Raw genomic sequence first — 25691 nt, 5'->3', positions numbered from 1 at the left:
GCCTTCATTCCCGCGAGCCACCCCCTCTTCATTCACGTCCTCTAGACTTGATGGATCCACAGTGTTTATCCCACACCCCTTTGAAGTCCTTCACAGTTCTGGTCTTCACCACTTCCTCTGGAAGGGCATTCCAGGCATCCACCACCCTCTCCGTGAAGAAATATTTCCTGACATTGGTTCTGAGTCTTCCTCCCTGGAGCTTCAACTCCAGGGAGGAAGACTCCAGGGAGGAAGTATTGCCCATACTCCAATTGTGAGCCTACCCACATATATATCTATATAATAGGGATGTGCATTCGTACCCTACGAATTGGTAATCCGCAATGAATAGGGCCATATTCGTTGTATTCATGGGGAAGCGAAACATATCGCGATTCCCCACGAATACAATGAATCTTCGCTGAATTATTCGGCCATCTAAAGGAGCCAATTAAAACAAACTCCCCACCCTCCTGACCTCCCCAAGACTTACCAAAACTCCCTGGTGGTCCAGCAGGGGTCCGGAAGTCATCTCCTGCACTCACACCCTCGGCTGCCGGTATTCCTCGCCCTCGCAATGGATGCTCCAACCATGTGACAGGGGCTGACCAATGGCACCGGTAGCCCCTGTGACATAGTAGGTCAAAGGCTATTGGCGCCATTTAGAATACTGGCAGCTGAGGATGTGAGTGCAGGAGATGGCTCCCGGACCCCCCGCTGGACCACCAGGGAGTTTTGGTAAGTCTTGGGGGGGGTCAGGAGGGTGGAGGGGTTGTAGTTAATTTAATTTTAGCCGGGAAATGAATAAGAATTAACGTATAAATGTATCGGAGGCCCCCTTGCCGAATGCAACGTATCTGCCCCCTGACGAATACGAATCCCGAATTCAATATATGGTGTCCCTCTGCACATCCCTATTATATAAATGTCCCTGTTGGCCCTGTGAGTTATTCCTCTGAATCACTTGAATATGGACCCCTGATATTTTCATCCTACTTGATTTAGGAGAAAGACTTTGCTCTAATTGTGTCAGTGTGTATTATCTATTGGAGCAGAGTAGGTTCTAAAGTCCCAAGGTAATTGTATAGTAAACTATAAAGGGAATTGTTTCTTCGTTTCTGACCCAATCCACTTAGAGGATTTTCTAAGAAACGTCTATTTGTGATTGACTCTTGTTCAACCAGGTGGAACGTTTGCTATCTCTAAAGGTTATTGGAGGGTTTATTAGACATTGCGTACATGTAAAACCATTAAAAATATGCTCAGTTTCAGCTATTCTGTCCTTATTTTGATTAGTTTTATTATGACTTTATAATGATTACATCTTTCTATAAAGAGGGGTGATGGGATGAGAGTGAAAATGAGTAGACTCTTAAGAAATATTTCTTTGCAGAGAGATTCTGGATGTATGGGAATTGTAAAGCTAACTTAAAGGTGAATTTTAAAAGCGCGGCGTGTTAATTAGGGGATGCGTGAATATGTTGGGCTCACGGGCACCAAGTGGATGTTTAAAGCCCCCTGGATACGTGTACATCTTCCGCAGCGCACACATCTTGAAAGTTTTCAAAAAGGGGTGAGGGTTAGGCATTTCAGGGCGTGAACCTGAGAGGAGCACATAAATACTTATGCGATGCAGTGCGTGCCAAGGCCCCCTGTCGTGTAACTTTACTTCTGCTACGGAAGAGGTGTAAGTTAAAAAGTAATGAAAAATAGGCAAATCTATGGGATTTCAAGGGTTACAGATAACCAGGGTGGGGGGCATGAAGGAGATTTGAAGACATGTCTCTTAATTGGACGAACGGGGGGCGAACTGGTAAATTGCGAATAGCATCGGTGCTATTCCCAGTTTTAAAATCCCCTGATTTGCACAGTAGAAGTGGCATTGGTGAGCAGCACCCACTTAAAATTTGGCGCACTTGTGCACCTGGCAGGCTATTTTATAACATGCCTTCATATGCATGCGTAAGTTAGAAACTGGACCCGTCCCTGGGCACGGGCCAACGCGTGCGTGCAAATGTGCACCCGTGTGCCAGTTTTAAAGTTACCATCCCTGTTGGGCAGATGAGCAGACTAGATAGCTCATACGGCCTTTTTCTGCAGTCATGCGTCTATGTTTTCAGTCTTAGCTTCCCCACCACCACCCTCATTTTGAGACTGGACAACATGCTTGGGCTGTTTCGTTTTTATTTTTTTCCTTATTATGTTATGTTATGTTAACTGATGTGTTTGTATTCATTAATACAAACTTAAAAAAGAAAAGAGGATTTGGCGTAGTACAGAAATCAATAAGAGATTCATTTGTGGTGAGAACATAAGAGCATAAAATAAGCAGAGTGGGTCATAGCAAAGCTCCGTCTCTGGTACTGGATGGCAATGGGTACCATAGTAGAAAAAAATGCATTGCCAATGTATAATAGGAAAGTTCAGTTATAGGTTATGAGTATATTACAGTTTTCAACTTTTAGTTAAAAAATACCCTCAGTAACATTTTCAATGCTTTTCTGAAAGAACGATTATATTTTTCATATCAAGTGTAAGATTTAAAAAAATGTTATTGTTTAAAAAATATTAAACCATTTTCCTTAGTATAATAATTCAGATATTATAACAACAGTTTTTTTTTAAATTAAATAGCAGTTGAAATTTCATACTTTATATAAAAGCTACTCTGAATGCGATGTTACTTTCCAATCCTAATGTACAGCTCCTGCGCACCTTATTGCAAACCTGATGGCATTTGGTTGATCTACTGGCATTTATTTTTTAATTTTTGTAAAAATATGAAGCCAATGCCCTGATCGTAGAGTTCAACTGAGGCTATATTATATAAATACTGAATGGTAGGTTTAAAACCTGCAATATGCTGCCATGATAGTCCACTTAAATACATAGACATAAAGGTCAACAAGTTTTAGGTAACACCTTTTTATTATATTAACTTTATATATATATATATATATATATATATATATATATATATATATATATATATATATATATATCTTTACTAGCTTTTCAGAGTAATGTTTCTTTCATGGAACGTAGCTCTTGAAAACTAGCCAGAAATATTGAAGCCGATATTCAGCCACTCAGCGGCTCGGCTAGTTAGCCGGATGAACATGCCTGACCAACTATCGATATATTCAGCAGCACATCTGCACCACTGAATATACCCAGCTGAATTAAAGTTAGCAGTATATGTTTCTGATGCCTCTCGACCACCCCTGGAATGCCTCCAACTTATGCAGCTAAATTCTAGCCACATAACTTTGCTTTTGAATATCAACCTCATAGTAACTTGGACCCATAAAAAGATATAACCTAAAACGTAATTGTTGATCTTTATTGCTATGAAAGAGGCAAAAGAAAAACAATGTTATCTCTATACATGTTCAATTAAGGTTGGGTAAAGTGAAGGCAAAGTGACTTATTAGACATCACGCAGCATATCAACAGGAAACCCAAGAATAGAACTTCATCCTGTCCTATAATTCTGATTTTGCAGACAAGTTAGAAAGAAAGGTTTGCGTTTTACTAAGATCTGTAACTGAGTGTACCTGTATGCACCTCCACCATCCTCCTGAGGGGAGTAAACAGAATAAGGAGTGATCTGACAAAACTTTGCAATTAAGATTCAACGCAAAAAAAAAAAATGCAGTCATGCATTTGGGGTGAAGAAATCTGAGAGAGTGGGAAGGAGGAATGAGGGATGAGAAGCTGATGTGATCAACCAGAAGAGAGATCTCTGTTGCTCAAAGTAGTGAAACAGTATGATAAGGTAGTGGCCAGAGCCAGAGGGATGATGGTGGCGCATAGGGAGAGGCATAACTAGCAGAAAATCAGGCAGGTGATAATGCCTCACCTAGAAAATTGTGTTCAGTTTTAGTTGGACCATTCCTCCCAATGAATATAGATAGACAACAAAGATGCTATGAAGCTGCACCAAAAGACATATGAGATGATTTTTAGGAATCTAAATATGTATATCCTAATGGAGAAGAAAGGCCTAGGGGATATGAAATGGACATTTTATTTTAAGTATAATCTCCTTTATTAGAACAAAAACATAATACAAGATACATTATCAGAGATAATTACAACTTGCATTGTTTGGAAAAAAATATATCAAAAAGTCATTGCACTACAGATTTTTAGACTACTCAGTATATTCAAACCTTGAGAGAACAAACACATACAAGGAAGAAGGATAAGAACTGGATATTGTAATTCCATAACCGCGCAGGATTCTAACAAACTCTACCAATAAAAGAGGGCCTGAAGTTATAAATCAGGAGACATTGCCTTGATTTCTCTGATTAATTATCCCCTCTTCACTACCAGAAAACATTAGGAACAGGCTCCATACTAGCTAGCGTTTGCATACTCATTACCAAGTTTGGATACAAACACACAATGGGATAAAGATTGCGCATTTATCATATGTTAGACGTCTTTCATCGCATGATGAGGACCTAACACGATTTGATGGATGACCCTAAAGGTTTGTACTACTCTCATCAGAAATGAATGTTTCTCAATGCTTTTCTGAAATTTGGGATTTACCTAAAAGGGCCTGAAAAGTTACGCCAACAGGGAGATATTCCCTTTCCAGTGCTACCCAATGTTTCTCAACTGCTGCATTTCCCCATATTACGAGACTCTTGAAATCGATATCTGTTGATAACATACAAAGATCCTTTGCCGGGCCCTCACTTTTTTTCTTTCCCCCAAACAAGTTTGGGCAAAGCTGAGTTTAACTCAACAAAGAAGGTTATTGGAATCTTACAGGTCAGATTCAAATTTATGGCAAAAGCAGAAGAAGAGGTCATAAAGTCAGTTTCTTAGCACAGTTTCAAAATAATGCAGCCGATGCCCATGGATTTAATTTTCTGCAGCTTCAGTAAGGCAAAAACAAATTCAGAGGAAAATAAATTATGAAAGCGGGAATATAGGAAAATCAGACTAGGTAAGGTTACTGGACTTTAAGGCTCCATAGTCTTGCAGGAAAAATCTCTGGATATCACACGAGCCAGAACATGGCTCCATCAGCATCAACATGGCCTCAACGTCTTGCTGCTTGCTGGGAGAGTGGTTTAGCTCAGTATATTCAGTGTGTGCAGGGTATTTAATACACTGTATGATGTGCTCTTGCTTTCCTGTAAACAGCTCTTCCCTTCCATCTACTCTTCTACTAATCCCATATATTTATGCTCCATTGGAGCATTAAAAAAGTTTGTTAATAGAATGTACTTTAATGGAAGCCCTTTTGGGCAGGAAAGAAAAACATTAAGTATGGAAGGTTCAAAAGAACTTATAGTTAGATTATGTAAATAGTAATAAAGATGTCTAGTGGGACCAATTAGATATCCACAGAATGTTCCAAGGCAGAAGTTATTTATCTAACTAGAGTTAAATGGTTAATATTAGGCACCCTAAAAAGTAGGTAGTATAGAAATGTGGTCTCAAAGTTGGACGCACTCAGCTAATTTTAAATTGCTATAACTTAATATGCCAGGCGTTTAGGTGTCTGTCTAGGCATTCAAAAGGGTTCAGTTTCCTATACAAAGAGATCTTGAGCACCTACTGAGTGAAAAATTGATTTTGCTTTCTGGGCTCATAAGTTTATGCACCTAAAATGTCATTTAAGTGCATAACTGCTTATTTCTGAAAATGTATATCTACAGGTTTCAGTATGTAGCAAAGTGATATAATATAACCAGTGTACATATGTTTCTTGCTGTTTTGCATTAAGTTGAAAGGAGATCAAAAAAACCAATGGAGATGGAAATGCACTCTGTAACTTGTCTGTGATCTCTTCTAGCCCTACTGCTCTCTTCATCTTCATCTGAAGGTCTCGGATAATCCATATACCTCAGGAAACATTGCTAGCCGAGACACTGCTCCAGGCATCATAGTGGCTTCAGGTACAAAAATGCTCACTTATTATAAACAACAGTGCAAGCTTTTAATCACTTAAGAAGGCAATAGTTTTGGAGGCATTAAGGGCTCGAGTCAAAGAGGAACATCCTGAATTTAGTCAAGTGGCGTGGAACACCAAAGATGCTTTTTCCAATACTGTGAGGACCAAGGGTGTCCAAGGTAGCTTACAATATTATTTATACCAAACATTCTGATGAATGGGGACTGAAGAAAAGTAAAGGAAGCGACAGCGTATGAATAATAAACTGTATTCATACCATTGATGTCTCTCACAGGAATGAATGTGTGCAGCACACTTATTGAACGTTTTAAAGTATGATCACTGTGTGCATGGACTTCAATAGGGCAGTCCACAATACATCATCGTACAGTATGATGAGCCACCCCGGAAGACTGTTGGAATAGACATAGAAGGGATCTCTTCTGTTAACACCCAGAACATTACTGACTAGGGGTGTGCATTCGGATTGACCGCATTAGTAAAACGCAACTCATATTTTTTTTTTACTTAAAAAATTGATTCGACATAAACGATCGGATTTCCCACATATCGAACATAGATATGTTCGATATGTGGGAAATCGCGATTGTTGAGCCAAAATAAAAATATAAACCCCCTCACCCTCCTTAATCCCCCCCCCCCCCCCGACTTACCACAACTCCCTGGTGATGGAGCGAGGAGTGAGGACGCCATTTCTGCAATCCTTGGCGAGAAGCATGTGACGTCGGCGGCACGTCGAGTGACGCCGGCGTCACGTGATTCCCGGCTCGTTCGCGCCGGACGGCTCGTTCGGCCCAAAAAGAACTTTTGGCCAGCTTGGGGGGGCCTCCTGACCCCCCCAAGCTGGCCAAAAGTTCTTTTTGGGCCGAACGAGCCGTCCGGCGCGAACGAGCCGGGAATCACGTGGCGCCGCGTCACTCAGACGCGACGTCACATGATTCCCGGCAAGTTCGCGCCGGACGGCTCGTTCGGCGCGAACAAGCCGGGAATCACGTGACGCCGACGTCACGTGATTCCCGGCAAGTTCGCGCCGGACGGCTCGTTCGGCCCAAAAAGAACTTTTGGCCAGCTTGAGGGGGTCAGGAGGCCCCCCCAAGCTGGCCAAAAGTTCTTTTTGGGCCGAACGAGCCGTCCGGCGCGAACTTGCCGGGAATCACGTGACGTCGCGTCTGAGTGACGCGGCGCCACGTGATTCCCGGCTCGTTCGCGCCGGACGGCTCGTTCGGCCCAAAAAGAACTTTTGGCCAGCTTGGGGGGGTCAGGAGGCCCCCCCAAGCTGGCCAAAAGTTCTTTTTGGGCCGAACGAGCCGTCCGGCGCGAACGAGCCGGGAATCACGTGACGCCGCGTCACTCGACGTGCCACCGACGTCACATGCTTCTCGCCAAGGATTGCAGAAATGACGTCCTCACTCCTCGCTCGATCACCAGGGAGTTGTGGTAAGTCTGGGGGGGGGGATTAAGGAGGGTGAGGGGGTTTAATTTTTTTTTTTGCACATATGTACATATACCCAACTCATTGGATTTTTTTTATGTCCATATTGGCCGCAAGTGGGACCCCCTTTCGGACATAAAAAATATGAACATAAAATTTTGCTCTGCACATCCCTATTACTGACCACCAATAAAGGAGTGGGCGTGTACCTCAATCTCTTAGGCTGGGTTTCGACTTAGGATGGCATAAAGGCCCAAGGCTATGACAAAGGCACAGATATGATATATGCACACTCACCAAAGATATCATTAGGGTTGTGATATTCTGAGATTTATTTTTTTCATTTGAGAAATTATATAGGGAGGGTAATTTAGAAAACTGTGCAACTGATATGTGTGTAAGAAAATGTGCATGCTTTTATATGCATAGGGGAGACGTATTCCAGGGGGTCGAATCTGGGCAGGGTTGGGACTTATATGCACATACTTATTTTAAAAAGTATGAGAGTAAATTTGCTCAGCAAAATTACATGCATCAAATAGGAAGTATAAGTGCTTGTAGTTTTGCAAGTTTTCAAAGTGGACTTATGTGACTTAGTTCGCTTTGAGAATTGCACATATTTGCAGGCTAATTTATTCACAATGATAACAGAATTATCCCTTAAGAACCTTTCACTAACTGGTCAATATTCAAACAATTTCCCTGGCTGAAACCAGGTATTATCTGGGTAAAATCTAATTAGTTTATTACCTGGCCCTTCTAACTGGCTAAATTTGTGTAGCTAAAACCAGAAGCTCCACCAAGCAAGAATGTGGGCCAGCTGGAGGGGTTCCTGAAGAAGACTGTTTAATTTAGCTCATTAGCACAATATTGCTCGCTAATTGACTAACTTTATCCTCACGAGTCCGGTCGCACAAATGGTTGCCCTAAATCAATCTGATCAAACTAACTGGGTAGAAATGTGACTGATTACCTGGCTATAGATAACCAAGTGAACATATGTGGTCATCTTTCCAACTCAGCAGGCTTTGAATATTAGCCCCTATACTTTTTGTCTCATTATCTGTCTCTGGGGAAAAGACCTTAATGAATCAGGCCCTAACTGGGCAACTCAAATTTTATTTAGCAAAAAAAGAATAAAAAAAATAACTTTATAGCCCATCGAAATTCTGCAAGCTTATAGCATCCCAGTAATAAATGCACAAAGTTGAAACATGCTTCATAATGGATATTATTGTATCTTTTCCCCTGGACAGCTTTCCCCATGATATATTTAGTCTAGACTACAGTTTTCATTTTATATTTCTAGAAGACAATGAAATTAAATTATATATATTGATATGATTTCCTTAGCAATCTGAAACTTACAACTAAATTGCAGCACTGCAATACAGAATGCTTTACTAGGAATTAGGAAACGGAAACTTTATAAGCAAGCTTGACATGTTAGACCATAAGATTTTAACATATCAATTAAGAGACTGCTGGAACTGTATTAAAATGGTTTATGTCACGTATTTCTGCTCATCAACAATAGATAAGAATTGAATACAATTAAAACCGGGGTTCCCCAGGAGTCAGCATTCTCAGCTACACTTGTAAATATTTATTTGGTACAGTATGTAAATCGCTTGCCAGCCTGAGTATAGAATGTAGACTGTATATAGATGATTATACAGTTTTTCTTTTCTGTTATGTCCTCTTGGGATGCTATGTTTGAACTGGCTTCTTTTGTTATCTCTGCAGTAAAGCAATAGCCATCTCATAACAAGTTGGTCTTGAAATATGAATAAAATAGAGGTCAATTTTAGAACGGGTTTCTTCCACTTGCCTTATTGTATTTTGAAGGCTGTCGGATACTCGTTGCTTCTTAAATCAAGAGCCTAGAGTTTATTTTGTATGCAGGCTTAAGAATGCATCACCAAGTTAAGGTGGTCACTAAAGCAACATTTTATTTTAAACTTTGTGTGCTGCAGCAACTTAAACTTTTGGCTAATGAATTCCAGTTAGTATTGCAGGGGTTGCTATACTCAGGACTTGATTATTCTAATTCCCTTTCTAATGGAATCCTGTAGGGATGTGAATCGTTTTTCAACGATTAAAATTATCGTCCGATAATGTTTATATCGTCTTAAATCGTTATAGAACACGATACAATAGAAATTCTAACGATTTATCGTTAAAAATCGTTAAATCGTGTTAGTGCGCACTAACTCGAGTTAGTGCGCACTAACTCCCCGTTAGTGCTCACTAACTCGATTTAGTGCGCACTAACTGAAAATGATACAAATAAACACTTTCCAGGTCACTGAAGGTCAGTTAGGAATGAATATGTGTTCCTATTGGCTGGCTGCCCTCTTATCTATTGATGTTACCAAGGTTACCACTGAGGTGATGGTTGGGGGGATGGGAAATGGAACTGGAAACTAACAAACACCAACAGAAAATGAAACAAAGTGTTCACACTTCCCAGGTCAGTAAAGGTCACTTAGGAATGAATATGTATGTATGTATTCCTATTGGCTGGCTGTGCTCTTATCTATTGATGTTACCAAGGCTAATACTGAGGTAATGGTTGGGGGGATGTGAAATGGAAACAGTTGGAAACTTGACAAAAAAAGTAATGTAATGATCAGCACTCACGTGACTAGAACTTGTTTGTTTATTATTTTTGTTAGCAGGCACCTGAAATGCTAGTGCATGTTGAATTTGCCAATCACTGTGCATTTTAGAAAGGTGGTCCTGGCTGGAACTGTACACAGTTCAAATATATGTAATTGATTATTGGTAAGTGTATTTTTTAAGTAGCCACACTGGCACAAGTATGTTTACTTTTCCTCCTACTTAACTCACTAGCTCAGCTTTGTAAGAAGGGCTTCTCTGCTTGTGTGTTGTTTTTGTTTGGTGTGAGGAGAGCAGAAACATCAGATCTTTATTCAATCTACTACAGTCATCTCTTACAGTGCCCTATCCCTATTAATACCAGGAGTGTTGTGATCTTCCTGCACACAGTGCCCTAACCCTGATACCAGTCTGAGACAGCTCCCTCCCTGCATTACTAGTGAGAGGCTGGCTTCACAGACAGGGGGGAGCTGCCTGACCCTCACTCCTGACTTCCCCCATGTCCCAGCTACTGAATGGTGTGTGGGTGAGGGGGGGGGAGGATGGTGAAGTCTGAGACAGCTCCCTCCCTGCATTACTAGTGAGAGGCTGGCTTCACAGACAGGGGGGAGCTGCCTGACCCTCACTCCTCCGGGGTATTGTGATCTTCCTGCACACAGTGCCCTATCCCTGATACCAGGGGTGTTGTGATCTTCCTGCATGCAGTGCCCTATCCCTATTAATACCAGGAGTGTTGTGATCTTCCTGCATGCAGTGCCCTATCCCTATTAATACCAGGAGTGTTGTGATCTTCCTGCACGCAGTGCCCTATCCCTGATACCGGGATGTGTGCAAGAAGATCACAACACCCCCGGTATCAGGAATAGGGCACTGTGTGCAGGAAGATCACAACACCCCCAGTATCAGGAATAGGGCACTGTGTGCAGGAAGATCACAACACCCCTGGTATTAGGGATAGGGCACTGTGTGCAGGAAGATCACAACACTCCTGGTATTAATAGGGATAGGGCACTGTGTGCAGGAAGATCACAATACCCCTGGTATCAGGGTTAGGGCACAAGTTCTAGTCACATTGACTGATCACATTACTTGTTTTGTCAAGCTACCAACTGTTTCCATTTCCCATCCCCCATATACTGTCAGTAGGAAACTTGGTAACATGAATAAATAAGAGGGCAGCCAATAGGAATACATATTCATTCCTAAACTGACCTTAACTGACCTGAAAAGTGTCAAATTGTATCATTTTCAGTTAGTGCGCACTAACTCCCAGTTAGTGCGCACTAACTCCCGTTAGTGCGCACTAACTCGAGTTAGTGCGCACTAATCGGAAAAAACGATTTTTAACGATTTTTTAACTAAAAAATCGTGCCTAAGACGATTTTCTTGCCCTGCCACACGATTTCTATCGTTAAGACGATATGGAAAACGATTCACATCCCTAGAATCCTGTCTTCCATTATTAGATCTCTTCAGATTGTCCACAGGGCAGCTGCCCATATGCTGACTGGGACTGGTCACTGTGAGCATGTCACTCCTATATTGATTTACCTTCACTGGAAAATAAAATCTAAAACTGCTCTGATCATTTATAAATTACTTAGCACTTGTGTTTCTCCTTGGGTTAGTTCAATACTACAGATCGACAATCTCCCTTGTGCTCTTGGATCTTCACAAGCAGGATTGCTAGCTGCTCCTTCCATTCGATCAGCCTCCCTTTCAGAAACTCGAGAAAGAATACATTTTCTATTGCAGGTCCAATTTTTTTGGAAGCCTCTTCCAAAGCAGCTGTGCATTTCTTCAGCATGTAGTCTTTTAGGAAGCAATTAAAAACATGGCTGTTCAGACAAGCTTTGACTATTGATTAGGCACTGGAGGATTATTTTTACACAGCTAATATATTGCTGGAGCAGGATTGTACTTTTTTTAGTTGGTTTTATGTACTTTTAACCATTTTTATTAGTTAAGCTTATGACAGCATGAGTATTTTAAGATTTATTTGTAAATAAATATTTGTAAATAAATAAGCAAAGTACAAGAGTGATTTGTTTTTACCTATTCACTCTTACTTGACAGGAAATATAGGTTCAGAACTGGCAGACAGCGACATCAGCATGTTTATCTCATCTGATGCCGGGAACACGTGGAGACAGGTAAAATATGAACTCAGATATTGTTTGATAGTAAAGAGTTATCTGAGGTCACACAGAAGATGGGAGTCAAACCTGGGTCACTACTTTGTGCTGAAATCCCTAGGCTACAAATCAGAGAGTCTGTTTTCAACGTATTTATCTATTTCTCCACCTTGGGGAGATTCCTGTAATACTGTATGTGGTAAACATGATGGGGTCAGCTGTAGAGATGGGGGGAAAGTTGAGTGCAAAGTCCAATGTGCAATATTAAGAGTGCCGTATCACCCTGCGTGCACTGTCCAGCATCCATACGTCCAATCTTGAATGCATTGTTCCATGTGCAGCAATAAACGTGTTCCCTCACATGTAGAGTATGTGTAAAAAAAAAAAGTAAGCTGGGGAGGAGTTTCAATTTTATGTTGCTGAAATCTACAGCAGCGTTTCCTCTCCAGGGAATCATGGAAAGTTTTAACTGGCGTGCTGATTATGCTGGTTAATGGGTCACTTGTGCTAGGGGATAATGGTCCTAAAATATTTGATTTCAAGAAGCAACTTTTCCTGCTAACTGGGAAGTCACAGGGACTTGGCAGACAAAAATGCAAAGTCAAACTGTGAACTGTCACACAGTCGGAGTAAGAAAATGTCCTTCCTGCCCTTGTATTACTTCTAACGTAGACTTCTTTATTGTGTTTTATTAAACTGATTATTATGATTCCTTTTGTTAGACCAATGTCAGAGTCATCCAATAGATGAGCTTTTGAGATCACCTAGGACTTTTCTCCAGATGTCATCCGAAGAAAGGACCTATTTGGTCTTGTAAGCTCATTTTTAGACCATTCTTATCTTGATCCAGTACAAGGTATCACAACATACAAAGAATCCAGTTTTTCTTATGAACAACATGGCTGCGATAACTTTACAGTCAATTGAAAAATCAGAGATGCATATGTGTGTGTGTGTGTTTTCTTCCAGATCTTTGAAGAAGAGCATAGTGTTTTGTACCTGGATCAAGGTGGTGTCCTGGTGGCCATGAAGCACACCTCTCTGCCCATTAGGCATTTATGGTAATGACAGAAACAACAGTTGTAATCTCTTAAACAGTGTTGTTCCCAGAGGAAACTGTAATTAAGAGCACCCTTTATAAGGAGATTTGACCTTCTGCCTGACTACACTTCACCGATGCCAAAGTTATCTGTTAGAAATGTATGAACTTTGATCCACTATCGCAGAACTATAAGGACGTTTTAGATGAGATGGCCAGTTGCTGAGTAAATCAATGCATGTATATAGCAACAAGCAAGGGCACAGTTATATTTTGTAGGGCTGTACTTTTGTTTGAAATGAAGTAGACAAGGTCAATGACATAGTCTATATCATTTCATGTTGTTTCTAAAACGAAATGACAGTAAAAATCACAAAATTTGGGATTTTTTTCTTTTGTTTTTAGTGTGCACTATTTGCAAATAGTGAGGTAGATCTTAAAAAAGTACGCGCTCACGTACTTTTGTTCGCGCATCAGGTGCAAACAAAAGTATGCTGGATTTGATAAGATACGCACGTAGCCGCTTGTATCTTATAAAATCCGGGGTCGGCGCGCGCAAGGGGGTGCACATTTGTGCAACTTGTGCGCGCCAAGCCCTGCGCGCGCTGCCCGTTCCCTCCATACCCCCCGCATCTTCCCCTCCCTTCCCCTACCTAACCCCCCCCCCCCCCGGCCCTACTAGACCCCCCTACCTTTATCCAAAAAGTTACTACTGCCTCCGGACAGTAGTAACTTACGCATGCCGGCACGGAAGGTCCTGACACAGGCCGCTGTGTCGGGGCACTCGGCCACACCCCCGGACCACCCACACGCCCCCAAACATGCCCCCGGACACACCCCCGATCCAAAACCACGCCCCTGGCCACGCCCCCAACCTCCCCTTTTTGCGAGCCCCGGGGCTTACGCGCGTCCCGGGGCTTGCGCGCGCCGCCGAGCTTTTGCAAAATAGGCTCGGCACACGCCGGGGGATTTTAAAAGGGTTATGCGTGTACCTTATGCGCGTAACCCTTTTAAAATCCGGCCCAGTGTGTGTGCTTCAGAAATAGTGCATACTACTTGCCAAAACAAGAAAAACAAATCAAAAAAGCCCTCAATGAAATGGAATTCCGATGAGAACCTCCCTTCAGTGATACAAAACAAAACAATATTTTTTGGCTTGCACACCTCTTATATTTTTTTTTTATCACAAATTAATTTTATTTATTATGCTAACTGCATTCCCAAGTGAACCAGTGTCCAATGTGGTGGACAAAAATAAAACATCAAAATACAAATCCACAAACAATTTGCATGTTGAAGTAAAAACACTTTTTACATTGGTAAGAGTATCTCAAAATGGCTCTTCTGGTTTTTTTTTGTTTATACAAAAGTTTCCTCCTGCTCCTTTCCACGTCCAGCTCAGTCAGAATTAGTGCTGGGATCTGGCACCATCCCCTTCATTCTCCACTATCTGAGGATTCTCCCCCTATTATTTATATCCCTGCCCCCAACATCCCTAGTCTGGTCACCGCAGTGATGAATCTAGGCTGCCAAATACCAGGGCTCCTTCTGGAGCCATCAGGTGTCCCTATTAAGCAATGACATTAAATCCCTGCACTCATCAGGGGGCCTGTGAACATCCCCAGCCCCGGCCAACTAGAGGAGCAGAAGTCCTGAATTGGGGGATCTAAAAGACGACCTTCCACATGGACGTGAACAGCACTTATCACCTGAGCAAGCTGGTCAAAGAGGTCTCCCTGTAATGTGAAAGCTGATGCAAGGGTGAACAGTCATTAAAGTACAACATTTCTGTCAGGATAACAAGGCTTTGAAAATATTCATGAACACATTGATCGGAGGAGTATGAAAGGCACATGCCGTTGAAAATATTTCCAATTTTAACTCCTTTCCCCATCAAAAAAATTAAGCACAATGCCTTCATATCTCACTTAGGGTGATGGAGTGATCCAATTGGCTTTGACAAAGGTGAGGCTAATGTCATCTCTTAAGTGGCTGAGAATATATATATATATGGCCAATCTATTAATGGCTGTATTTGAGTGACTGCAAACTAGCAGTGCCATAATCATATAGGAATGAAAACTCTCAGACTACCCCTGGATACCATTTTTTAAATGAAATCTTTTTAAAAGAAGGAAATAACAGCAGTATCAGAAAAATACTGAATAGAAACTCATGTCCCAAAATCGATTTCCACAGACATGGCCCTCTGAAAATCAATTTGGGAAACATTTTAGAAAACACATACAATTCCACAAGCTGCTATGGTCAGAAGGTAATTTGTCCTCTGTCCTGGAGGAGTTGAGGGAATCAAATTGTCAAGATAAATAGAGATGCTAATAAGCATTCCATTCTTATTTTCTATATAAAAAATGATTAGCCTTTGTAAGAGTAGTCCTAATTGCTTTTCTAAGAGAAATTTAAAAACCTGCAAATAAAAATTCACAAAAATCACCTGCAATGTCCTCTGTGGTCGCCTGTGCTATTATCTGGAGGTCATTGAACTTCTTGAAAAGTTTTTCAGCTAGGAAGACTCAAATGGTTTGGCTGAAATGCTTCCTCCGGGATAGATGGTGCTAATATGTAATGCCATAGATTCATACAAAGAGAAAATAAACATTTTGTCATAAGTCAGGATTTTCTTCTGAACCTTCCAGGCTCAGTGTGGGACTGGCCAAATGTTATCGAGGGCATACTGATCTTTTTTGCACTTGCCAAGATCTAAATAAAATAAAATGAAAGGTTAAAAAACAATTATTTTCTCCCTTTGGGTTTGCTGTAGCAATATATTTTATTAATGGACACACACTAAGGGGAAAAGCATTGGAAATTAGCTGGCCATTAAGGCAGGTTGAGATGCCTGTTTTAATAAGGCTACAATATTTATTGCAATTTGGTAGGGTGAGGGGGTACAGTTGTGCTCTTCGGAAAGAATGCAGGCACATTTAAATTAAAATGTCAACTGGCAGAGCTAAACAAACAAAAGTGCGGTAAATAAGTTAGGCAAGAGAAAGCTATCAACCATTCAAATGAAAATAAATAAATAAATAGGTATTCTAGATTGCCCAGCCATGTTTCATTACTTTTGACTTCCATCAGTTTCTTCGAGTGGAACATACGTAGATGTATGGCAACACTTGAAAGCAATAGGTTTGTTCATTCATTTTGTAGGATCATAGTCATTCGATAGGTTCGTTTCAAATGGAAGACACATTTGTGGGAAGCAAAAAAAGTTGTGTTGAGCTTCCATACTGGGGTTTTCTAATCATCAGAAGGGTGAAAGCATGTCACCATATCAAGATTATGTCAACATGGCACCAAAAGTGGCACGAAGAGCCCAAGAACCTGCAGTGGGGCAAAACTTAATAGCAGTGGCAGGAGTTCTCCAAGGTACCAACAGATGAGCAAAACAGAAGCAAGAGTGGCCCGATCACCCCAAGACAACAAATGTGGGGCACAGGGGCATCAACAATAGTGACATAAACCCCCAAGGCTTTATGAGAGGAGCAAAGTGGCACCAGATGTGGCATTAATAACTCAAAGAACCATGAAGGGGAATCACAGTGCTAAAAGAGGTGGAAATCCCCCTGGAGCAGGGGCAAAGCAAATGAAAGAGTGGCATGAAGACCCCCAAAGCATCATGAGAGGCACTAAACAGCCCCTTAGAGTGACAAGAACACCCCAAGACTCCAAACGAGGGGCAAACGACCCTAACCAAATTAGTAGAAAACCCTAGGCAGGAAGAAGCTGGAGGAAATCCCTGGAGGAGTCCTGATGGGATTTCCAAATGGCATCATGAGACAAAGGAACTGGCTCTTCAGGCTTCAAATTGCTCTTTGCTTGGAGGCTACTGACTTGAGGCATCAAATGCTCTTTAGCGAGCCCAACATATAATTAATGCACATGTCAGGTTTTTAAATATCACCTTGAAGGTATTAAAACTGGCTTGGAGCGGCAGTGATGCTGGAGATTAAAAATAGAAATGGTAGAAACAGAGTAATGCAGCAAGAAGAGTTACTGAACCCCCCCCCCCCCCCCCAAGGTGTATCTTGAGGGCTGAGAAGTAAAGAAGAATGGCATCAAAAGCTCAAGGCACCAGGAGGGGCATGAGGTACCGGAAGAGTGGTGCAACAAATGTGCAAAGCAATGGATGGCCAGGGCAAAGAAGAAGGGTCAGCAAGGAGGCCACTAACTGTGGCAACTCTGCTTCCATTCCCTCTTCTTCATGGAAATGCTTTCTTTCTCTCCAGGATATTTACTGAAGGCATGGCCGTCCCAGGGAGGTCATTCTGTCACACAGATCTTCCATGGCATCGTTGAAGTGCTTCGAGATTTCTATCAGCTGCCTCATCACTGCTCAGTTATGATGCCCCAGGGGGGTGATCCTCACTTATCTCTGTTTCCAGAGAGGGATCATGAAGGGGTGCCTGCTGCTCCATTAACCTCTGCAGCGTCAGACAGATGGAGTTCCAGCGGGTGCCAACATCTCAAATCAGATACTTATGAGGCATCCTGAATTCTTCTCACGGAGAAGCAGCCCACGCTTTAAGCTTTGATGGAAATGCCTCATTATTTTTCTGCACCTTTCTTCGGGAATAGATTCCCTATTGTTCTTGGCACCAGTCCCAGGTACAGCAAATTTTCAAAGCAGTGGATACCCTGAAAGCCCCCATCTTCTATTCCCTTTAGCATATTTTTTTTACACTGTCTTTCACAAAGAAGCCTACCTGAAGGCTCCTGCCTATCCATATCCAGTCTAACAGCAAACTCTCAATCATTTTTCTTATGGCTGACGTATAATGCATGAGGTATACGGGATATCCATCATCTGGATATGCAGCACAGGCTGCTGCCTGCCCCTGCCTAAACCAAGTTCCACCAGTGTGCCATCAGGGAGAGAGAAGCATGCAAAGCAATCGCACGGTTTCAGATATTGCTGGTGAAATGCAGACCACTCCCCTCTGCCTTAGTCAGTTGCAGCTGCATGCTGTTATGGCACTGGATATACAGAATGGGGATAACCTTGAGCTACTTTCCTCTCCTGCCATTCTGCACCTAAAGAATTACTGTTTCAATTTAGAGCAGGTCTTCCTTTTTATTGATGTTACATGGCTAGGCTGGTTCAAGACTAATTCTTCTGTCCCTACCAAGGATGCCAAGCCCACTGCCTACTAGGTTTCGGATATTATAAATGAATTTATTTAGTGATACCGCAACTGTACGGTGTGGAGAACTGTCTATCACACACACACACACACGCACACACACACATACAGATACATATACAGGGCCGAATTTTAAGACCTACACGCGGGCGTAGATTTGTGCGCGCAACCCGGTGCGCACAAATCTATGCCCGATTTTATAAAATGCGCTCGCAGCCACGCACATATAAAATCCAGGGTTGGCACGCGCAAGGGGGTACACACTTGTGCACCTTGCGAGCGCCGAGCCCTAGGGGAGCCCCGATGGCTTTCCCCGGTCCCTCTAAGGCTGCTCCAAAATCAGTGCAGCCTCGGAGGGAACTTTCTTTCCACCTCCCCCACCTTCTCCTTCCTTCCTCTACCTAAGCCGCCCCCCCCCAGCCCTATCTAACCCCCCCTTACCTTTGTTAAATAAGTTGCGCCTGCCTCCGGGCAGGCATAGGTTGCGTGCATCGGCCGAGTGCCGGTGCGCGATCCCCTAGCATGGCCGCTGTGCCGGAGGCCTCAGTCCTGCCCCCGCCCTGCACTGCCTCACTTTCTCTTACCCTGATCCTTCCTCAGTGAAGAGAAAAATAAAAAAAAAATAGTAACAGTGCCTCTATCTCTGTCTTTCTTCTCTACCAACTGCTAGAAATTAAAAAACTTTATTTATTTATTTATTTGCAAATATATTTACCGCCGCAGAAGCAAAACTATCGGACATTCTGGCACATGCACAAAATTTATATTGGGAGTAGTTCAGGGTCAATTATCTAGATAGCAACTAAGGCTAGCTAAAAGGATGCTGCATTATGATTGTCCTCTGTGTGATTTCCTTGCCAACTTGTCCTGCCTCAGCTCTAACAAGGCTGTGAGGCCTCACAAGCAAGAGTAAGTTGCTATAGTTACCAGTTGCTTTTTTTGCTCAGCAGTACACATTCATAGACTTCAATAGGCCATAGACTTGAATAGGCAACATAAATAAATGAGTTGAAAATTTTCATTTCATTCATGGGGCCCTTCCATTTGTTTTGGGTGTCCATGAATGAAACAAAACTGAACTCAGTCATTGCATTTTTCCCATTTGTTTCAAATGAATACACATCCCTAGAAAGCAATGCAAGGCCATGAAAAAAAGTGAAGCAGGTTCAAAGGCAGTACTTACACACCTTCATCCATTATATGAAAACAAATATGAAATCCCTTCCTCTGGGAGGCCTAATCTTTAAAAGAAAAGCATGGAATACTATTGTTTAATGTAACTCCCCAAGGAAACCTGACTGTGCAATTTGTAAGTCCAAGCATTGATTAAGGATATTTCAGCCAGGAAAGTTGCAATATTATGATCTACAATATAATGAAGCACATTAATCATTTTTGAAATGTGTATGTTGATCTTAAAGAGCATTGTCATGATCATTATGGTGGAATATTTTGTAGCCAGATGACACCAGCAGGGGCCACCAGACAATATAAGCTAGTGGGTCAACAACTTATTCTCCAGCTGGTCTTGCTCTTTTACCAAGATGTATAATAAGCAGCCTTGAATTTTAAGCATGAAAGTTCTCCATAACCCAACCTCACTACTTTCATACTATTTGTGCCTCCTCTGCAATGCATTTTCCATCTATGTTGTAAATCTGGTTAAAAAACATGTTCTTCCTTGTTCCACTATGGAAACCCTTGTATGGTATCTGTTATGCTCAGGCTTGTGAACCCTTGGGCTGACGGGAGGGTGGTATACCTTAGGAGGTGGATCCTTAGGTTCTCCCGTCAGGTGGCGAGGCAGAACAGAAGATGTGACCGGCTGACACTTGGCACTGGAGACTGAGGTGACCGTGGAGGCAGAGTTGAGTCATGAGGTCGAGGAAGCCAACTGTGTCTTCACCACTGGAAGCCCACGGTCCCCCCCACGAGGAGCCTGTAGGGACCCAGACCGCTGGGACTTAGGTGGGCCCTTGGAGATGGTGGTCCAGCAGAAGTCCAAGGTCAAGTGCCAGAGGGTCATCACTTACCAGCTGACTAATTAACCAATGAATTGGGTTAATTAGTCAGGGGTTACCGCCATTAACACAGTCGAAAGTCAGGAACCAAGGAATCACTGAGACAAGAGATGAACCAGGAAGCAAGAATCCAAAGCACAAGAAGACTCACTGAAGCAAGCAGACCTGACCAACAACGGAAGGTTCATAGCAGTGCCCAATCGTCATCCTACCAGGCCATGTATCCAGCCGGAACCAGAAGTGGTGGACAAACGGTCAAGGACAGAACCAAATCAACAAGAGTGAGCAGCAGCAGTTGAACTAGGCAGTGAGAAAATTCTGGATCCACTGGTCCTACAGATGTTGTAGGAATTCTTGAAGGGGGAGCTTGAACCCCCAAGCTTGCAAACAAGTGTTCTTAAGTTTAAGGAAGTGTGAGCTGGGACCCACAAACTTAGAAATAATTCTTGGAAGCGCCAACAGTGGGACTTGAACCCACACCCTTAGGATCAAGGTCTCTTCAACTTAGGCACTGCACCATATGCCAAGTCAAAGAATGAGCAGAGGAAGCCTCCTTTTATACTTCCTCTGATTCTGTGCATAGGAAACAGCTGTAGTCAATTAAAGGGGCGAGGTCCCTTTAAATCTAGGAAGGAGGCGCGGCCTCGCACCTAAGATGGCGGTGGCCATCTTGGATTTCAGCCGTGGAGGAAAGGCTGCCCAACGCCGCGAGGGAGGAGCAGGGACAGCTCCCAGCCTGGCGTCCAGCGCAGAGGGCCCCGCTGATGCATGGGACCGACGGGCACCGGGCCACTGGCACTTCCCCCGATGCTGCCGCGACGGGTCGCGGGTCAGGTAGGAGACCGCGGCTGTGGCCGTCCACGGCCGCGGAACATAACAGTATCTAAAAATTAACTTGGGAGACTGCTAGCCTATTCAGTATCATTATTTTACTCTTTGGCCTCTCAGTCAGTGGTTCCTAAATATAGTCCTCAAATAAGCCAAAACATGTCTGGTTTCCATGATAACCTAATTATTAAAACATGCTGAAAATGAATTGTAGATATGTAAATATATATGCTTTTCTGACTTGGATGGGACCTCCTTACACTTAGGGTAACCTGCATGGAGCACCAGCACCTTGCTGGGCATACTGGATGAACTTTTCTAGTCTTTATTTGCCAACATTTATTATGTTAATATGTTGAGAAATCTGTTAAAGGGGTCTCACTAACCAGATTTTGGAAAATACCTCTTTAATACAACTGGCTTCTGATATAGGACATTATATGAGTGCGAAGGCCAGTGCCAGATTGAAATCATTGAGTAAAGGTCAAGCAGCAACTCTGTTTCTCGCTATTTTAACCCAGAAAAAAGTAGCTTATTCCTTACATTTATCACTTTCTATTAGGGATGTGCCTTCATTTGAAATGAAATTATAGTAAAAGAAATTCCCTATGAGATTTTTTTTTTCATTTTTAGTGTGCACTTATTCAGATTAGTGCTCACTAACTCAAGTGCACACTGAGAATTAAACAAATATTAAAAAATGTAAAATCATACAAAAACAACAATAAAATAAAATGAAGATAAAATACGCATTACTGCCATGTATACTCCTACCTTTCTATTGGAAACAAAATATGAATTAATATATAATTCTATATCTTATTCATTCTGTATTTCAAAATTTTAGATGTCACCATTCGTTTGTTTTGAAACTTTTTATTTAGCAAGCAAGACACACAATAATACCACATCCACTGCACATATAAGATGGTAGAGTTCCCATACAACAGAACATCGAAAAGATATATAAGATCAGATCCCACAGAATCACACAATATGATACAACAATAACAATTTCCCTAACCTGGGACTTAAAAGCATAAAGACATAAATCTATCAGTGTTTATAGATCCAAAATGTTGCCCAGATACGCTCATATTCATCCGACTTCTCTCACACTGAACAAGTAATTTCTTTATTAATGTTATATCTGTTAATTGCAACTGCCACTGAGAAATACTTGGCATGCTTTTCCATAATAATGCAATGATGTGTCTGGCTGCATGCAAACAGTGAGTAATAAGGATTTTATCCTCAGCTGAAACCAACACAGTGGCATCCTTCCAGCATCCCAACAGCCCCAAACAGGGCGTCAAAGAGAAGTTATATACATGATCAGCTTAAGCTCTCTTTCTGTCTCCTTTCCACATTATCTACTTCTCCAGGGTGAGATTTATAGCCCTCTGCTGCTAATGATATTGCATTAACTCTTTTAAGACAAATAATTCTGTGACTTCAATGAACTGGATTCTTTGTAGATTGTGATGGCTTTTATTGGAGCAACATACGAATAATCCAAAGAGGAGATTTATTTTGCATTGATTTTTATATTGTTTATTTTTGTGTAGTATAATTACCATAAGGTGTCCTCAGCAGGGCACCACATACACGCTGAAACTCATATTATTATTATTCTTTACACTTTGTAGTACATGAGTTTTAGAGACCACATAGGTCCTTTCCTTCATATCTGAAGAAGAGTCCTGCATGGTCTGGGGAACTCACATTATCTATGTCCTTAGACGGTTCTTATGTGGGTGGCATCACAACCTACAACTAATCCAGTTTTCTCACAGACCAGAATGGCTCACCAGTCAGTCAGATTCATCCTCAAAATGTGACTGCAATTGTATTTGTAATTGTTCTACATCTCCACTCATGAAGTAAAAGACATTCCTGTGTTTTGCTTTTTATTTTATTTAATTTTGGCAATAGGTTAAGTTTCGATGAAGGGAGATCATGGAACAAATATAGTTTTACCTCCAGCCCACTTTTTGTTGATGGCGTGTTGGGTGAACCTGGAGAAGAAACTCTCATCATGACGTAAGTGGACCTGTTATAGAAAAATAAACAATGTAAAGGCTTTTCACAATTGACTGCTCTCAATACTACTTGCTGGTTAAGCTGTAATGCTGACAGCAATAAGCTTTTTCATTAAAAATTAGATGTCATGACTTCCTGTTTTAGTAGACCGCCAGTTGATCTTTGACTTCTCATTTACTTCTTCACAATTAGGGATCCTGTGCCCCTATTCCGTTTCTTTATGAATTCTGTTACTGTTATTGCCCCCAGCACAACCCCCTTCAGGCTGGCCATGCATCCTCTATCCAGGACATCTGTGTGCCTAAGGAATGGTTGCTCTTAGAAAACAGAACTACAAAAAAGTATTTAAGAAAAGAGAGTCTAAGTATATATATATTTAAACCACCAGATTATGACAAGAATTACTGGGCTTCTACAGTCAGTTAATGCCTACTGGATCTGGCTATTGATTGAGTGGTGGGAAAAGAACATTTTATAATATATAGTAATTAAGAGATCCATATTCAGAAGCATTTACATAGAAACATAGAAATGACGGCAGAAGAAGACCAGATGGCCCATCCAGTCTGCCCAGTAAGCTTTGCACTGTTTTGTTTTTTTTCTCATACTTCTGTTAGTCTTGGCTCTTGGTAACCTTTTGGTTCTATTTCCCTTCCACCCCCACCATTAATGTAGAAAGCATCTACATTGGAACTGCATCTAAGTGAAATATCTAGCTTAATTAGTTAGGGATAGTAACCGCCGCAATAAACAAGCTACACCCATGCTTATTTGTTTACCCAGACTATGTAATTCAGTCCTTGTTGGCTGTTGTCTGTATATAGATCCACTTTTCTTCATTCCCCCTGCTGTTGAAGCAGAAAGTTATGCTGGATATGCATTGAAAGTGAAGTATCAGACTTTCTCCCCTGCCGTTGAAGCAAAGAACTATGCTATTTATGCTATTTAGCCAGCTAACTCAAAAGATAGCTAGTTAATGAATATTTGGGCTTGATGGACCCTCAGTCTGACCCAGTATGGCAAATCTTATGTTCTTATATTCTTAGGGACATTTTTGTGATTTAGTATATATAAAAAGCCTATGCAATAAAACTTGCACTAAATATTTTGTAATATGTGCCACTGTAATGTACACAATAAATGGCCACAATGAGTGATGCAATACATTTTTACCAAGATCATGCTAAAATTCACTTTCAGTAGTGTGTGCACAATATTAGCATGGAGGCTAATAGAAAGAAATAAAGGGGCGGATTTTAAAAGGAGCGCGAATAGGCCTACTTTTGTTTGCGCTCCAGGCGCAAACAAAAGTACGCTGGATTTTAGTAGATACGCGCGGAGCCGCGCGTATCTGCTAAAAACCTGGATCGGCGCGCGCAAGGCTATCGATTTTGTATAGCCGGCGCGCGCCGAGCTGCGCAGCCTACCCCATTCCCTCCAAGGCCGCTCCGAAATCGGAGCGGCCTCGGAGGGAACTTCCTTTTGCCCTCCCCTCACCTTCCCCTCCCTTCCCCTACCTAACCCACCCACCCGGCCCTGTCTAAGCCCCCCCCTTACCTTTGTCGGGGGATTTACGCCTCCCGGAGGGAGGCGTAAATCCCCGCGCGTCAGCGGGCCTCCTGCGCGCCGGGACGCGACCTGGGGGCGGGTCCGGAGGGCGCAGCCATGCCCCCGGGCCTCCCCGGGCCGTAACCACGCCTCCGGGTCTGCCCCCGAAACGCTCCCGGCACGCCCCCTAAACGCCGCGCGGTTCGGGCCCGCCCCCCGACACGCCCCCGACACGCCCCCCTCGGAGAACCCCGGGACTTACGCGAGTCCCGGGGCTCTGCGCGCGCCGGTGAGCCTATGTAAAATAGGCTCACCGGCGCGCAGGGCCCTGCTCGCCTAAATCCGCCCGGTTTTGGGCGGATTTAGGCGAGCAGGGCTCTGAAAATCCGCCCCAAAGTGTCCACACTTGCTTCTGAAAACCCTCTTATGCCCACTGGCCCAAAGAGAAAAACCCTGTTAGCAGGATGGAATTCACCCTCCATCAAATTGGAACTCCCTTCCCACTGTTTGGCCCTCGCACACCAATTCCTCTCCTCTCCATCGGAGCTATCTTCAACCCCTCCCCCACACCCCCACTGTAGCACCATCATTATCCTAACCTAGCTCATAAATCTCTGCCCCTTACACAATCATGAATCCCCCCCCGGACCATATTCTGATTCTTGCACCATCAAGTACCCGGGCATCTCCTAAAATACTTGGACCTACTTGAAAGCAAGCCCCATTGGCCAGAGTGTCTCGATGCACCTTTTACTCCTCTGAAATGAATTCTTACTATTCTAGGAGGTGCCTAATCTTCACTAGCAAGAGAGATACAATAGTCCTTCTACTAGCACTGCAACAGTGCCAAATGGTGGGGCAGCGGTGAAGCGTTTAACTGGAATTGGGAAATACGGTTCTGTACTCGATCCTGAAAGAAAAGAGGAGTCGTTGACATT

At 42.6% G+C, this 25691-nt stretch overlaps 1 protein-coding gene across 1 annotated transcript in view; it reads left to right on the top strand.

Moving 5' to 3' along the window:
* The window catches only part of LOC115082437 (VPS10 domain-containing receptor SorCS1-like), a gene marked incomplete at its 3' end in the record, with an annotated part of 92866 nt that overhangs the window by 55430 nt on the left and 11745 nt on the right, over positions 1-25691 (top strand). The window contains exons 3-6 of the mRNA XM_029586667.1: positions 5801-5903; positions 12051-12127; positions 13079-13170; positions 23098-23205. Of these exons, the coding sequence (XP_029442527.1) occupies positions 5801-5903; positions 12051-12127; positions 13079-13170; positions 23098-23205 (380 nt within the window). The remainder of the gene's footprint in view (positions 1-5800; positions 5904-12050; positions 12128-13078; positions 13171-23097; positions 23206-25691) is intronic.

Source organism: Rhinatrema bivittatum, unplaced genomic scaffold (assembly GCF_901001135.1).
Source record: "Rhinatrema bivittatum unplaced genomic scaffold, aRhiBiv1.1, whole genome shotgun sequence".
NCBI lineage: Eukaryota > Metazoa > Chordata > Amphibia > Gymnophiona > Rhinatrematidae > Rhinatrema > Rhinatrema bivittatum.
Note: the sequence above shows the minus strand (reverse complement) of the source record. Positions and strands in the feature narration are given on the sequence as shown.